At 40.7% G+C, this 14,411-nt stretch overlaps 2 protein-coding genes across 2 annotated transcripts in view; both read left to right on the top strand.

Annotated features, from left to right (window-relative positions):
• Nucleotides 1-1,131, top strand: part of adamts9 (ADAM metallopeptidase with thrombospondin type 1 motif, 9) — a 30,306-nt gene extending 29,175 nt beyond the window's left edge. Inside the window, exon 29 of the mRNA XM_029277180.2 lies at nt 393-1,131. Coding sequence (XP_029133013.2) covers nt 393-755 — 363 coding nt within the window. The 3' untranslated portion in view covers nt 756-1,131. The remainder of the gene's footprint in view (nt 1-392) is intronic.
• LOC136179248 (A disintegrin and metalloproteinase with thrombospondin motifs 9-like) lies at nt 371-13,918 on the top strand. The gene is made up of 11 exons (XM_065955047.1): nt 371-563; nt 2,801-2,977; nt 5,655-5,825; nt 6,043-6,237; nt 6,595-6,724; nt 7,161-7,255; nt 7,724-7,818; nt 8,001-8,134; nt 8,554-8,645; nt 9,827-9,931; nt 11,665-13,918. The coding sequence occupies exons 4-11, from the start codon at nt 6,175-6,177 to the stop codon at nt 11,758-11,760; spliced, it is 810 nt and encodes a 269-aa protein (XP_065811119.1). The 5' UTR covers nt 371-563; nt 2,801-2,977; nt 5,655-5,825; nt 6,043-6,174; the 3' UTR covers nt 11,761-13,918.
• Nucleotides 13,919-14,411: the final 493 nt, after the last annotated feature.

The following is a 14,411-nucleotide window of genomic DNA, read 5'->3' as shown; positions in this document are numbered from 1 at the left end:
TGTGTGTGTGTGTGTGTGTGTGTGTGTGTGTGTGTGTGTGTGTGTGTGTGTGTGTGTGTGTGTGTGTGTGTTCACCTGTCAAAATGAGTTAGACATTCAGTAACTTGGTGAACCCGGAGGTAAAACAAACTGCTGCCGGGTTGTTCCTGAATGCGCTGCCATTGGACTAGCTGCTCACTTCTTTTTTTTTTTTTTGTCTAAGACGTTTGTGTGTTCGATGAATATTTTTACTTCATTTAAATTATAGCTTAAATGCGACAAATTATAGGCTTTTCTAATCACAATCATGTTGTTTGAGTTACAAATAACAAGATAAAAACACATAAATGATTTACCCCTATGCATACCTTTAAACTTCAATTCAACCCGTTGTTTTCTTTCACTTCTTGCAGTGCTCGGCCTCCTGTGGAAGAGGTTTCAAGTCCCGCAAGGTGAGCTGTGTGACTGGATCAGGCCGTCCTGTCACAGAGGAAAACTGCCAGCCCTTGTCCCCCAAACCCAGCAAGCAGAGGCGCTGTCGGGGAGGACGATGTACCAAGTGGAAGACTGGCAGCTGGGGAGAGGTAGGACTTTTTCAACCCAGCTATAAAACACACATACCATACCAGTCTTGTTCTCACGTAGCCAGACGTTTTTTTTTTTTCTCTCACTCCTTGATAATTCTTACCAGCTTGCTGGCAAGTATGTGGGTTTGTGTGAAAACATCTGCAGCTCAACCGGACTGTATTTATGCGCCATGCCAGGACACTAACTAAGGCAGCATGCATTTACACATTACATGGTGGCTGTTGCACAGAACAGTACAGCTCGTAAGACAGTCGGACGGATGTGCACCCTTCTCTTTGATTTGTGCTTCACTGATTTGAAGTCAAGCCTGCGTAAATCTATTCCTGTCATGATGATCTTTATTTTCTCTTCCTCTGACCCTCACTTCACCCTCCTCTGTCCCTTTCATCCTCCCTCTTCTTGGTGCTCTTGCACTCACTGATACATCTTTTTGCATCTTTAACATCTGCCTCTCAAACGGAAACAAATGTTTGTTTAATGTCAAATAAAAGAGACTATCCACTAACGTTACCATGCTGCATAGAGCCCCTCAGAGCATGTCTGGTTCTTTTTCTTTCCTTTTCTATCTTTTTCCCTCTCTCTTTTCCTATGTCCTCTTACTGTGAGTTTATCCCACAGAGCACAGAGCCACATCTGTGCTCCATACGTCAGAGAGGATGTGCGTCTGCTTACAGCAGCTGGTAAGCAGGACACATGCCAGGAGAGAACGATATTCCACGCAAAGGCTCTTAGACAAGTACAGCATGGTAACTAATGGTGCAGCAGGCTGCATAGCTGCATCCGCTCAGTGGTAGAGTAGGTCGTCTCTCAACTTGAAAGGTCAGGGGTTTGATCCCCAGCTCCTGAAGTCACGTGTTGAAGTGTCCTTGGTCAAATTTCTCCTGCTGCTATTTCAGCGGCGTGTGAATGTGTATGAATGGATAAGTTAATACTGTACTGAAGGACACTTTACACAGCAGCCTCTACCACCAGGGTGTGAATGGGTAGGTGTAAGCTGTGGTGTATAAAGCACTTTGAGGAGTCAGAAAGACAAGAAAAAAGCTATTTGAGCTCATGTCCATTTAACATTTCTGAATTAACAGAGAAATAGTGAAAGACCTGTAAATACTTCTATTTTTATATTAATACATGTTCAAAACTGAAGCTGCAGAAACTAACAGATCCAAACATCTGATGTCACTTCACCTGGACTGTTCAGATATGTTCATGGCTTCTGGTGTCTTTACCTGCAACAATATGAGATAAAAGTGTCATTCCTTTTGTTTCAAGGATGCAGTAATTGTAAGGAGTCACAAACTTTTGTCTGAAAAGAGAGAAGACAATATCAAGTTACTATGAGTTAAAAACTCCAAACATTTTTTATACATTTTAAAAAATGACAAAGTATGCTTTGATCAAATCATTGAAGTGTTTGAGTTATTAAGGTCAGGGGCTGAACATATTTGGCAAAAGGAAAAAAAACAGACATCTCAGATTCTTTATCCCACTCTTATTCTCTTTTTTTTTTGTAGAAATGTGTTCTTCATTAGCTGCAGCAGAAAACACAAACTTTTATTAAAAACACTTCTGCTGAAGCCTACACAGTTTCACAAAACCACGGCTTTCCCAAGCTCCATCTTGAAATTCTTCTGTAGAGACAAACATAAAAACCAAATGACTTCATTATAAACACTGAGGCTTGATTGAAGAAGACCAATCCAAACAAATAATACTACAATGTAAAGCCCTGTGTTGCATTTGTCTTTTAAAGGCCGTAGCTGAAATCTCCAATGCATGGGTTCATAAAATAATATATATATATATATATATGTGTGTGTGTGTGTGTGTGATGCAATTAAATGTTTTTACATGTAATTAAATATCAATCATTTGGAATGGATTCTAAAAAAAAAGGTCTCCTGGAAAAATACAAGATGAAGGGACACAACAGGTCAAAGCCTTGATGAGTTTGGGAGTAGTCTTAAAGCCAAAATTAAATAGCCTACAACAGGTACAATAAATAAATACATAGAAATCAAGCAAATAATATATATTATCAATTTTAATGCTATAGCCTACAATAGCTTTAAAAATAAGTAGAAACATCGTAAAGTTCGCATAATTTCGAGGCTTTATTCGTGTCGCGATAGCTGAATATTCACGTGAAGTAAAACAATATTGCAAAGGTCTACTGTACTTGGAGTAACAGCGGTTGGATAAGAGTTTTTCGAGGTCTTACCTGCTTTGCTTTCAGTGTTCAGCATCGTGTGGAGACGGTGTCCAGCGCCGGGACGTGTCCTGCCAGGTCGGAGGCCGACGGAGCGTGCAGGAGAGCGGCTGTTCTCAGCGCTCCAGACCGGCGTCCAGCCAGAGCTGCCGGGTCGCTGATTGTCCCTCCCGGTACCGGTGGAGAGAAGGAGAGTGGCAGACGGTAAGGGGAAAAGCTCTAAATCGAAAAAACAGGGCGAGGGTGATTTTTTTTTTTTTTTTTTTTTGTCAGTCATTTTTGGTGAAGTCTGACTGGCTGCCTCAGTCGGAGGCCAGAGGGGAGGAGAGAGAGAGAGAGCAGGCGAGCTGCTGCTGCTGCTGCTGCATGGCCTTGATAGAGATCAGATGAGCAGCCTTTTTTTTTTTTCTTTTTTTTTTCATCAGACACAGCAGCGTTTCAGAATGAATGTTACTTCAGTGTGAACGCTGATTGGCCAATCCCCTTATTTAAGAAGCGGTAGAAAAGTCACTCGGCTTTAAATGCACTCATTTGCACTCATCAAATTACTCCCAATAATGTATTTAAACTTAAAAGAGTGAGAGTTTTGACTAATTTATTTTAGGTGCTGCCATTTCTGGTTAAAAAATTGCAGTTCTGAATTAAAACAGAATGGCAGTTGTTGTTTTTTTAATTGTCAAATCAAATTGCCATCAATTCACATTAAGCAGAACAGCAAGATTTTTACTTTAATTTAAAACTACAATGAATCTAACTATCAATACCCAACAACTTTAGACTGTTTGTTCATTTCAGCATTATGTTTAATGTTAAACAGATATTGATTCAACTATTTTATTGTTCACGTTTATTTCCGGTTGTTAATAAACATTAGAAACCACATGTAGAGGTTTATTTATCTCTGATTGTAATAACTCTGAAGATCTTAGCCTGCAGTCCTGTCTAACTTTATTGAATGGATACATTCCTGCTGAGTAAGATCCAGCCGTTTTCTATAGGCTAGAGGCTACAGAAGGTTGTTGAGGGTTGGGGGTGATTAGTACAGGCAGCTGCAGCAGGAGGCTCTTCACTGTGTTCAAGTGATGTTGAATCTGGGTCAATGAGCAGCGTGACATGTCTTCTCACACAGGACAGTCTAATTATTCTGGAGAACTTTTAAGAGCACCCTGCCTGGGCGTCCCAATTAACAGCTGGAAGTAAGTAGAACAGTTCACCTGGCAGGGGTTAAAATTCCTGAGTGTTTTATGCACTTACATTAGGACAATAAATACAGTAGGGGAAGATGTCTGAGAACAACATTTTACTTCCCAACGCACATGCCATGTAGAAGGAAATCGTTTGCCTCAAAAGCTCTGTCTATCCATCCGTCAAGCAGGGTCAGCTTTACACCTGGGTGGTGTGGCAGCACCGCGCACAGAAGCTGTTCCAGGTGTGACAGTTGTTTGACAGCGCTCAACACAGTGAAGAGTGATGAAGACAGCAGCATGCATAGCACCACAGAGTGTTTCTTTTTTGGGCTTTTTGTGCCTTTAATGGAGAGATAGGACAGTGGATAGAGTTGGAAATCAGAGAGAGAGAGAGAGAGAGAGAGAGAGGGGAATGACATGCGGGAAAGGAGCCACAGGCTGGATTTGAACCTGGGCCGCCTGCTTGGAATACTACAACTTCCATACATGGGGCACGCGAACTAACCACTGCGCTACCAGAACCCCAACCTCACCACAGAGTGTTTCTGCCTCTCTGAGCCCGTGTCAACACGTTGAGTGCTTAAATTACAAATCTTGCCAACTTGAATGCTGAATAGTCGGGTATGGATGTAGTAAGACATCTGACTCATAGTCAAGGAAATGTTGCATAAATAATCATCACTTTTATAGAACAATCCGATATTTTTCTTTTTTTTTTATAGAAAATGTGCTTACCTCCTTTTTTTGCCTTGATTTGGATGAGCAATCCTCATGACTATGTGTTCAAAGTGGAGCCTCAGCCAGTACTCAGCTTAGCATAGCATAACGACAGCTAGTTTTACCTTGTCCATAAATCCTTCATAGGTCCTCTATCATAACACTTTGAATGTGACATTAATTTGTGGTTTGATTGGTTACAACAGAAACACAAAGCGACAACTAGTCGCTTTATTTGGAGCAAGTTGCCATCACATTTTTTTTTTTCAGCAAAGATGCTTTCACTTTCTGTGAAGGTCTAGCTGTTTTCTGCTTCTTTTTAAGCTAAGCTATGCTATCTATTATAAGCCATGCTATCTGTATCCCAGCCTGACCAAAAAATAAATAACAAATATTTTCAAAATGTTGAATAATACTTAAAACCATCATTTCTTTTTCAGACACTGTATCTTCTATGAGTCTATACTTGTATAAAATGATGAACATGCATTTCTTTTCATGTATCTATCAGACTTATTCATTTGTTAAAGCACTGACTCTATGATAATCATTTTGTCTACATTGGGACCATTTGGATGCTAAGACTTAAGGCAGGCGTTGACTCTTGGTGAACTCACTGTTGGCAGAGGTTGTAAGCAGTTACAGAAGTTAACAGTTGTGTAATCTCTTTTCTGGACTTGGCAGTGTCGACAGCTCAGGATCTTCAGCTCAAAACCCACAGAGCTTTCCTCCTGCTCTGTGTTCTCCTCTTTTCACATTTTGATGCTAAAGTCTCTCGCGGTGAAGATACTGCCTTACTGGAAAACACAAATCTATGACTGTTACGCTCTGCTTTATTTGCATATATAATCAGGTCCAGTTTCACTGAAGGAAAAAAAATCATTGTTTTCTATATAATTTCAGAATGTCTAACACAACTCCTACCTGACTTGCAGTGTTTGTAAAAGGCCCGTCTCTGTCTTGTCTCTCCACTACAGTGCAGTAAGTCGTGTGGGGCGGGCCACCGAAGACGAACCCTGCAGTGTGTGGACCACAACCAGGAGGAGGTGCATGAGATCTACTGTGTGAACCAGATCAGACCTCCAGACATAGAGAGCTGTAACCCCCAGGCCTGTGAGTACATCTGGATCACAGGAGAGTGGACTGAGGTGAGAGCAAAAGATACTGCGTGCCATTTAAATAGTACTGCTCTACTAAAGGCTTGAAGGAAAGGCAACACTTCACTTTTCAAACAACCCATTCATGTGAATCGTCATCTTTTAGTCAAGTGCAGAAATGACAGAAATCACCCACGTGTCCTGAGCAGGGCTGTTGTTGTTGTTGTTGTCGTTGTTTTTCATACCAATGATTTATCTCGTCCTCCAGTGCTCATCCAGCTGTGGCCAGGGCTACCGTCAGCGTCTGATCTCCTGCAGCGAGGTGCATGTGGAGAATGACAACTACGAGTATGGCCATCAGTCTTTGTCCAACTGTCCAGGGACCCCTCCTGAGAGCTACATGCCTTGTCATCTGGACCCGTGCCCGCGTATACAGGAGTGGCGGGTTGGAATCTGGGGTCTGGTGAGCAAATCTTTCACCCTCTACTGACCTCGGCAAGGTTTTTTTTTTCTTTTTTTTACAACTTGAGTGGAGAATTTAGCGAAACGAGCAGTTTATTCAAATGCATTCAATTCCTAGTGTTGAAATAAGAGGCGTTTTATCAATACTGGTGTGAAATATTGGACGCAAAAAAAAATGCAATTTTCAGAAAGAGCTCATAACAATGCACAATATTTGTATCTAAATGGGATTTGAAATCTCGTACATTAGACTTAACCCTTCATGTCATGGCTAAAATCATAACTCGGCAGTCATAAGTTAGACCTGACAGTCATCCACAAGTTTTCTTTTCACACTTCTGTGGCTCTCTTCCTCCAGTGTTCAGTCAGCTGCGGTGAAGGAATGATGGAGAGGACAGTGCAGTGTGTTTCAGCGGATGGCCAGCAGAGCAATAAGTGTTCCCTAGGTGCTGTTCCAGAGGCCAGAAAAATCTGCAGAAATCCAAACTGTGAGTTCTACAAGGACACTGCTGCTCTTTATTATTTATTTTAATTTTAAAGTCAAGACTACCAGGGATACATAGAGGGAAGCTGAATGGATCCCAGATTCTGGTTTTAGGTACGCCTTGGTCTGATCTGGTCATCCAGGGAATTGGCCTTCAGGGAAATTTTTATGATCTGAGGCAAACATCAAACATTCACTGTCCAGTGTATTTTCTTCCCTGCGGTAGGATGGGACATCAAAGAGTGGGTGGCTTTTAGTTTTTCTTTGATTCGTTGCAGGAATTTGCCACACTTCGCTTAACTCCTGGAATTTTCTTTGCATGCGTGCTCATGTGTGTGTATACGGGCTTTGTGTGAATGCCTGTCCTGTTTGGAATCATTTAATAATACAGTTATGTCTGCCTTCTCATGTATATATCTTTTTTTTTTTTGTTCTCCAAGGCAACTTCCCTTCCAGCTGTCTGGACGTCCAGAGCATGAACGGCCCCCTTCCAGACAGTGAACATGTTCTCAATATACAAGGAAAGTCAATCAAGGTAAATGAATATGTCCTCATTTAAACACAAATGCACAAAGTCGTTTTATTTTTTACACATGGGCCATATTTCCCCCCATAATTTTGGGTTTTAATGAGTCATGGGTAAATAGCCGTGGGAAGTAGGGGTGCTAAGGGTTCTGCAGTTAACTAGTTGCTTTAGAGGAGCCTTTTTTTTTTTTTAGCAAGGTAACTGTGTTTGTACCTTGAGATGCTTTGACACAGAAACTTTCAATCGTGCACAATCACACCTTCTTGGTTCAATAAATGGAAGGGGCTTCATTACGTTGCTGAGACTTACCAGTTTGTTGGAGTCATTTTAACTGGAGTATCCAGCTCCATCTTATATGGGGCCCCTTTTCCCTAGCCACCTTTATTATAATTCTAAGGCCCCCTATCACTTCCATCCCTTTCCTCTCGCTTTGGTTACCATCTCTACTTTTCCTCCTCCTCTGCTTTTCCTCGTCAGGTCTACTGTGCAGGAATGCAGACAGAGGCTCCACAGGAGTACATTTCCTTGACGACTGGAGAAGGAGAGAATTTTTCAGAGATATTTGCCTTCAGGTAAAAAGCTGACAGGATAACAACGAGAGCAAGCCTGTTCATTACAAAATCCAACTGACTCCTTGCAGTGTTTTTGTCTGTTAAATGAATGAATTCCATGGAAGTGTAAAGTTAAGCTAAGGTATCTTTGTACTGAATGTGTGTATGTGCACATGTGTTGTTTTTTGTTTTTTTTACACTAGGCTCAATGACCCTACCCAGTGTCCAGCCAATGGCTCAAGAAGAGAAGACTGTGACTGTCGGAGAGACTACACCGCCGCTGGTGTAACCACCTTCTCCAAAGTTCGCCTGGACCTCAGTAATATGAACATCATCAGTAAGTGGCTCTTAACACATGCAAAAGATCTGATTCACACTCATATAAACAACCACATCCCGGACCAGTGTTAACTCTACATTACAGTCAAACAAGAACTTCCTTTGCCATTTAATTACATACGTGCCCACGAGGGTTAATGGACTCAAGATGTCCTAAAGGTTCATTTAAGGAATACACAATTACAAGCCTCAAAGGGGGTTCAAATTAAACTGCTCTGAGGAAAAGAAATTATACTGATATTAGACTGGCCCTAAAAGTAGGGCTATATTAAGACCAATCCAATAGAACAAATGTTGGTTATTATGTCAGACGTAAGCTTTCATTTTAAAGGGTCATCTGCGATCCTGTAGCGACAAATTACAACATACCCGTTTCTAAGAGCATTTGTCACCGCGTTGGTTTATCTTGTGATCCAGCTACAGATTGGCAGTTTGCTTTCACCCGGGAAGGCAAGAGGGTTCCTTTTGCCACAGCTGGAGACTGCTACAGTGGAGCTCGCTGTCCACAGGTGAGAACAACAACAGCTGTTTTCATTTTATGACAGCAGGAGACAGCGTCACTTTGTTTCACAGGATACTGGAAAGCACACTTTCACTATCTGACAGTATCAATGAGGGTTTGGTTCTTTAAAAATCTCTTCTCGTTACTTAGACAGTGTGTCATTACATCTTCTTGGTCAATAATGAAATGTAAACATGTCTGCAGTTAAAAAAAAAACAAAGCTTTGTGGATGTCCTTCCTTCTTTTGTAATATGGTCGCAAATTTCCCCCAAACAAATGATTTACTATTGATGAATTCAAAACCAATATTCATTCATGAAACAAAGAACAGCAGTGGGCGTTTCTCGTTTATACTTTGCATTATCTTGTCTGTCTGCTACTCACAGAGCTATTACATTCAAGCTTGTAGTGCATGTCATCTGGTTTGAAGCCATGTATAAGGGCTTCCATACCACCTCAGAAGTCAGATCTCGGATCTGGGAATCACGTCACACGTGTTCCAGTTGCGAGTTGGCAACAAGAAGAAGTTCTACTTTATTTATCCAGCGAGGGGAAATTCAATTTTACACTCTGTTGTTGAACATGCTGCACACACATAGGCTGAAACACACACACCTGCACAAACAGAATCCTATGGACATGCATTAATGGAGAGATGTCAGAGTGACGGAGCTGCCCACAGCGAGCGCTTCTGAGCTGGTGTTGGTGGTACCTGACGATCACACTACACAATAGTTTTTGCGGCAATATAACATGACAACATGTGCACATATATAACTTTCACTAGAACTTGCACGATCGGTGTGGTTGATTTAATTACACAAAAAGAGGACTAAGCTGCTAATAAACATTATAGTAACAGCTTAAACATTACAGTTGATGGCCGTAGCAGCCATGTTGGATTTTAACTCGGGCTACTGAAGGTTCTCCAAGTTTACAAGTCGAAATTCCGACTTCTGAAGGCGTCCCTGATGACGGATATCTGACCTGCAACTCAGAGATGAAATGGAAAGCACCATTAGACCTGATGTTCAATTCCTGCTTTTTTTCTGCTGAATGTGTTTAATCTTAACACTTTTAATTTGCTTTATCAAAACACATTGGAATGGTTTGCAACATTACATCACATTAACTACATGAAATGTGAGAACTCATTTTGAAACTCTTCCACTCTCTTCTTTTTTTTAGGGACGCTTCAGGATCAATCTCTCAGGAACAGGCTTCAAGGTGGCTGATGACGTCTCATGGGTCTCCCAGGGCAACTATGCAGTGGCTGATGTACAAAAATCACAGGTATTGGTAGTATAGTAACACATATGTACATATCTATGAAGTGACACCATTGGTTGATGATTTGAAGTAAAGACACAGCCCTCAAAGTTTACTTAAGATAAAGGAGTTAATCCCTTACTTGCACAAACACACCACCGCATCTGACTTCAGCAGTATTCACAGAGTGAGACAGAAAACAACGATCAGTTAGAACAATGTACCCTTTCAAATCAAATATCTTAAGATAAAAGTTAAATGTTTTTTTTTTTAATTTTGCATTTGAAATGTATTTTGTATTTCAAATATTACCACTACAAAAAGAAAGACAAACAATTAAACTGAACATCCCAGACTACCTCTAAGTATCAGGGTAATGTTTTGTTCACGATTTAGTGCGCTGATCACAGGCTACACACTATGAACTATGTTTCACCTAGGCCTGATATATTTTGCCTCGTCTTCTCTAATCTGTTCTTTTACCTGCTCAATTCAGAGCTCAAAGCGAAACAAGGTCTCCAGGTGGGTTCTGTATTCCCAGCTCCACTTCTCCCCATAGACTGAGAAGGACCCTTATTGGGCAGCTGCTCTCTTAAGTGCCCCCCTTACTCAATCCTCCGCTCTTTTGAAATGGAGATCATTGCTGGAGAGGGCTTATTGGTGAAAACATGAGGCACTTGTGATGCCAAAAAATGTTCGCAGTCTGATATTCATAGCCAGCCGAGCCGCTCTGAACACTCCAGGCACTTTAAATAAAGCCAGGTTGGGACTGAGCAAACACTCAAACGGAGATGAGACACACCACTCACTTCACACTGGGGCTGTCATGTCATGGCGGAGTGCTTTTGCCGCACTTGTCTGCTGCTATTTCCTTTTTGTTTGTAGATGTTTGGATGAAACCACCCATTATGTCAAATGTAAATCACGCACATGAAGTACTAGTGATTAAATTAGCGTGTCATTTTTGCTTGTTGCAAAGAGTGATGACTTCATTCAGACTTGATGACACCCTGCCTGGTGGGCCTCAGTCTTTGTGGGTGTATTGAAAAGGAAAAGCTAATTTCAGAGCCACAAAAACAACCCACTTGAAAATACCCAAGACAAAGACGGGATTCTAAAACTACATTAAAGAGGCAGAGGCAAGTCTTTCCCTGTAAAGGTTGTTTCTTCATTGAACGTTCTTCAAGCTTCATTTTTGTATCACCCCGACTCTTTTGCTTAGTGATGTGGGATAAGGCCTCAACAAAAGTTTCAAAACTCATGCTGGCTGTGATCTCGACGAAATGTCATCTTATATGAAGCATCTGTATGACTGATAATATTTCCAAAATGTGCTAATGGTAATATAAAACTACAGTTCATACAGAAATGTCAAACAGCACAGCACGCACATCCGACAACTTAAGTACTGGGTGCTGAACAAAAGACATCAAAAGGCAGAAATAATTGTCCACACACCAGAAGCTGCCAGATGTGTGATGGAACGACGTGAGCCCCGAAATGTTACAGGTGGATATTTTATCTTTAAATTAAATTAGGGGCTGCCCGGTTGTGCAGTGGTTAGTGCTGTTGCCTCACAGTGAGGAAGTTCCTGGTTCCAACGGGAACAGGAAAAGCGGTAAAGAAAATGGATGGATGGAATTCAATTTGATTGGAGCAGCTTCTGGTGTGTGGACTATTTTTTTCTTTTTTTTACCATATAAAAACTACAGCTAAATCCCCTCACATAACTCGTGTTATTTCTCCGGTGTCCACAGGATGGCAGCAGAGTGTCAGGAATGTGTGGAGGCTACTGTGGTAAATGTACACCATCATCCGGCTCCAGTCTGCATGTAACAGTGGAAATGATGTGACACCTTGCGGGTGCTTGCTGTGTCCGTGTTTCTCCTCATCTTTGGTGCTACAGACCCCGTCCCTCACATGACCTCTTTGAACTCTTGTGTATGTATAGTGTAAATGAGTCTTGTGTAAGTAATGTACATAGCAATATGAGAATGTCTTATTTATTATACCCTCCATTTATTTTTGTATTATATAATTTAACACTTTTGTTATGTCTTTAGATATTTGCCATTTGGACTTTTCAATACTGTCATTACTCCACACTCTAAGCCATATGTTGCTTTTGAGATTAATTCAGTTTGTTGTTTTTATTCCGATTATGTCTGTATGCAGGGAGGTGTCACTCATCAATGCGTCTCTCTGGTTTTATACATGGCACATGCTCAGATACCTGGTCTAACCATAGACTTGTTTAACACTGTGTGCAGTCGGGCAGCTCCATTAGAAGACTGTTTGGTTTAGTGAAGCACTCACTTCTTTTTTCCATTTCTAAGCTGTGGACAACTGGGCTGCGGCAATCTGTGGAAGTCTAAGACACATGGTAACTCCCAAGATAGAACATCTTCTCATCTTAGTTTACTATTAGGATGCTATTTATGTAGTCAAACATATTTAAAACTGGGTATCATAAACCAACTGGATTGTTTAACTGCAACTGTAAGTCTTCATTAAACTGGACAGCAGAGAGGACACATTCTTATGATCAATCCATCAGCATCACTGTAGCCCTACATATAAATACATTTAGATCTGTTTAAATATCCAGTCATTCTTTTTGGTTGATTTGAAGAGCAAAAAAAAACAGATGTAAGCACACAGCCTGCGTGATGATACTTTATCAAGTCAGGAAAGTCTTGTTGTGGACGTGTGGAAGTGGGATCTACAGGTCAGACGTAGGGAGTAAGTGGGATGTTTACTCACACACAAACACACTAGAACACTTTACTGGATCATAAGGAAATGCTCGAGGCAACGTGAGCTGAAAAGATTAATCTGCGAGACATCAGAGGGAACCACGTTCCTCTGTGTCTGTGCGTACCTCTCTGGTAGTGTGCAGTAACCAGAGGGGCCATGAGCCTCTAGCTTTTACAGAGTAGACATGGTATCTTATCTTGAGTAGCATTAAAGACAGACTTCACCTTGGGGAAAATCAAATTCAAGCTGATACACAGGAGATATAATGCACTGGTCTGGCCCTGGAGACACCTCCAAAACTGCTCACAGGCACTGCAGTAGGATTTCTGTCCAGCTGCTGCCTAAACAGAGAAATATGAACTCTTGTACCTCACTTTTTTTTTTCTCCAGCTTTGTTTTAAGAATCGTCCTAAACTGTCCATGTTGTGTTCACAAGTTTCCAGCTGTCTGGCTTTTTTTTTTTGTGTGACAATATCAGGGTACGTTTTTTGTATGTACATTATAAATGCAGTGTAGAGCAGAAACAAATAAAACACTTCTTGAAGCCTTAACTGTGTATAGGGTCAGATATTCAGGGTACATACTGTATGTATGAACTCATTAAGAAGCCATATTTTGTCCTATTATACTTTCTCTATATTGTGCTATTACAGTGCCTGATATGAAAGTGTGCACACCTCAGCCAAAGGGAACAGTCGTATGTGCCACTACACAATGATGAAATCATTCTAAAGGTGGGGAAGGAAAGTAATTGTGCCTTAACTGAAAAATGCACTTCTCATTGTGAATGTCAAAACTTAAGTTCAGTCAATAAAGTTCTCAGGTGTCATATATGAAGGGATTATTATTATGTTATTGAAGTTCATGTTTTTTTGTATTTTACACATTTGTCTCATGTTAATCAAATAACTGAGTATGTATTGTTGAATTTACACAACATGAACCGTCATTAAATGCTCTATTTTATATGAACATATTTATGTGATGTTTTTTTGATCTGTGACTGTACATACATTTGATCATAAATCACTTCTAATTACCATAAAGTATTACCATAAAATGAACTGGATCGAATTCCTGTTTTGTGAATACTTTCATTCATAAGTTATGACATTGTATAAGCAGTTTTGATGCTGCTAAAAGCTTGTCCTTGACGTATCGTGCTACAAAGAAGGCTCTTTTAATCCTGAACACACAATAGTAAGATTTATGTGTAATATATAATTCTCCCTCCACGCTGTTTCTGATTAAAGCCTTCACCCATCTCATCTTCAGCTAACAGTCTGGTTTGTGACCTGTCAGATGTGTTTGGGGTCCAATCTAGTTTCTGTCCACATGGGTAATGGTGAATGATCAGGCAATCTAACAGTTATCAGCACTTGTCTTCCAGAACAAAAATAATTCACTGCTGTGAATTCTCAAAATGTACTAATCGACTCCTTCTGCCTAACTCAAAAATACAAAGCTTTGAATATCTATGTTGTTAATTTGGAAATACCTGATTCAGGGTACAGAAAGTTGACCAAATACTGGGTGACAAATGTCACTGAGTCGTTCTGGCTTTGGCATTTATTGGTTCTTGTGCTGCTCATAAACTTCATTTGAACACATCATGCTTTACCAAACACAAACAAAAATTACAACTGCTGCTAGTAGACACTAAAAAACTACATCTCTGAACAAAACTCCCTTATGTCAGGTACCAGCAACTTTAGCGAACAAGCACATGTTACTCTTCCACCTACAT

This window comes from Labrus bergylta, chromosome 5 (genome assembly GCF_963930695.1).
Source record: "Labrus bergylta chromosome 5, fLabBer1.1, whole genome shotgun sequence".
NCBI lineage: Eukaryota > Metazoa > Chordata > Actinopteri > Labriformes > Labridae > Labrus > Labrus bergylta.
The sequence above is the reverse complement of the archived record's forward strand: the minus strand, read 5'-3'. Positions and strand labels throughout refer to the sequence as shown.

Coding starts and splice junctions, on each gene's coding strand:
- LOC136179248 (XM_065955047.1), top strand. CDS start 6,175: ATGCCTTGTCATCTGGACCCGTGCCCGCGTATACAGGAGTGGCGGGTT. Junction 6,725..7,160: donor AATCTGCAGAAATCCAAACT/GTGAGTTCTACA, acceptor TTGTTCTCCAAG/GCAACTTCCCTTCCAGCTGT. Junction 8,646..9,826: donor GTGGAGCTCGCTGTCCACAG/GTGAGAACAACA, acceptor TCTTTTTTTTAG/GGACGCTTCAGGATCAATCT.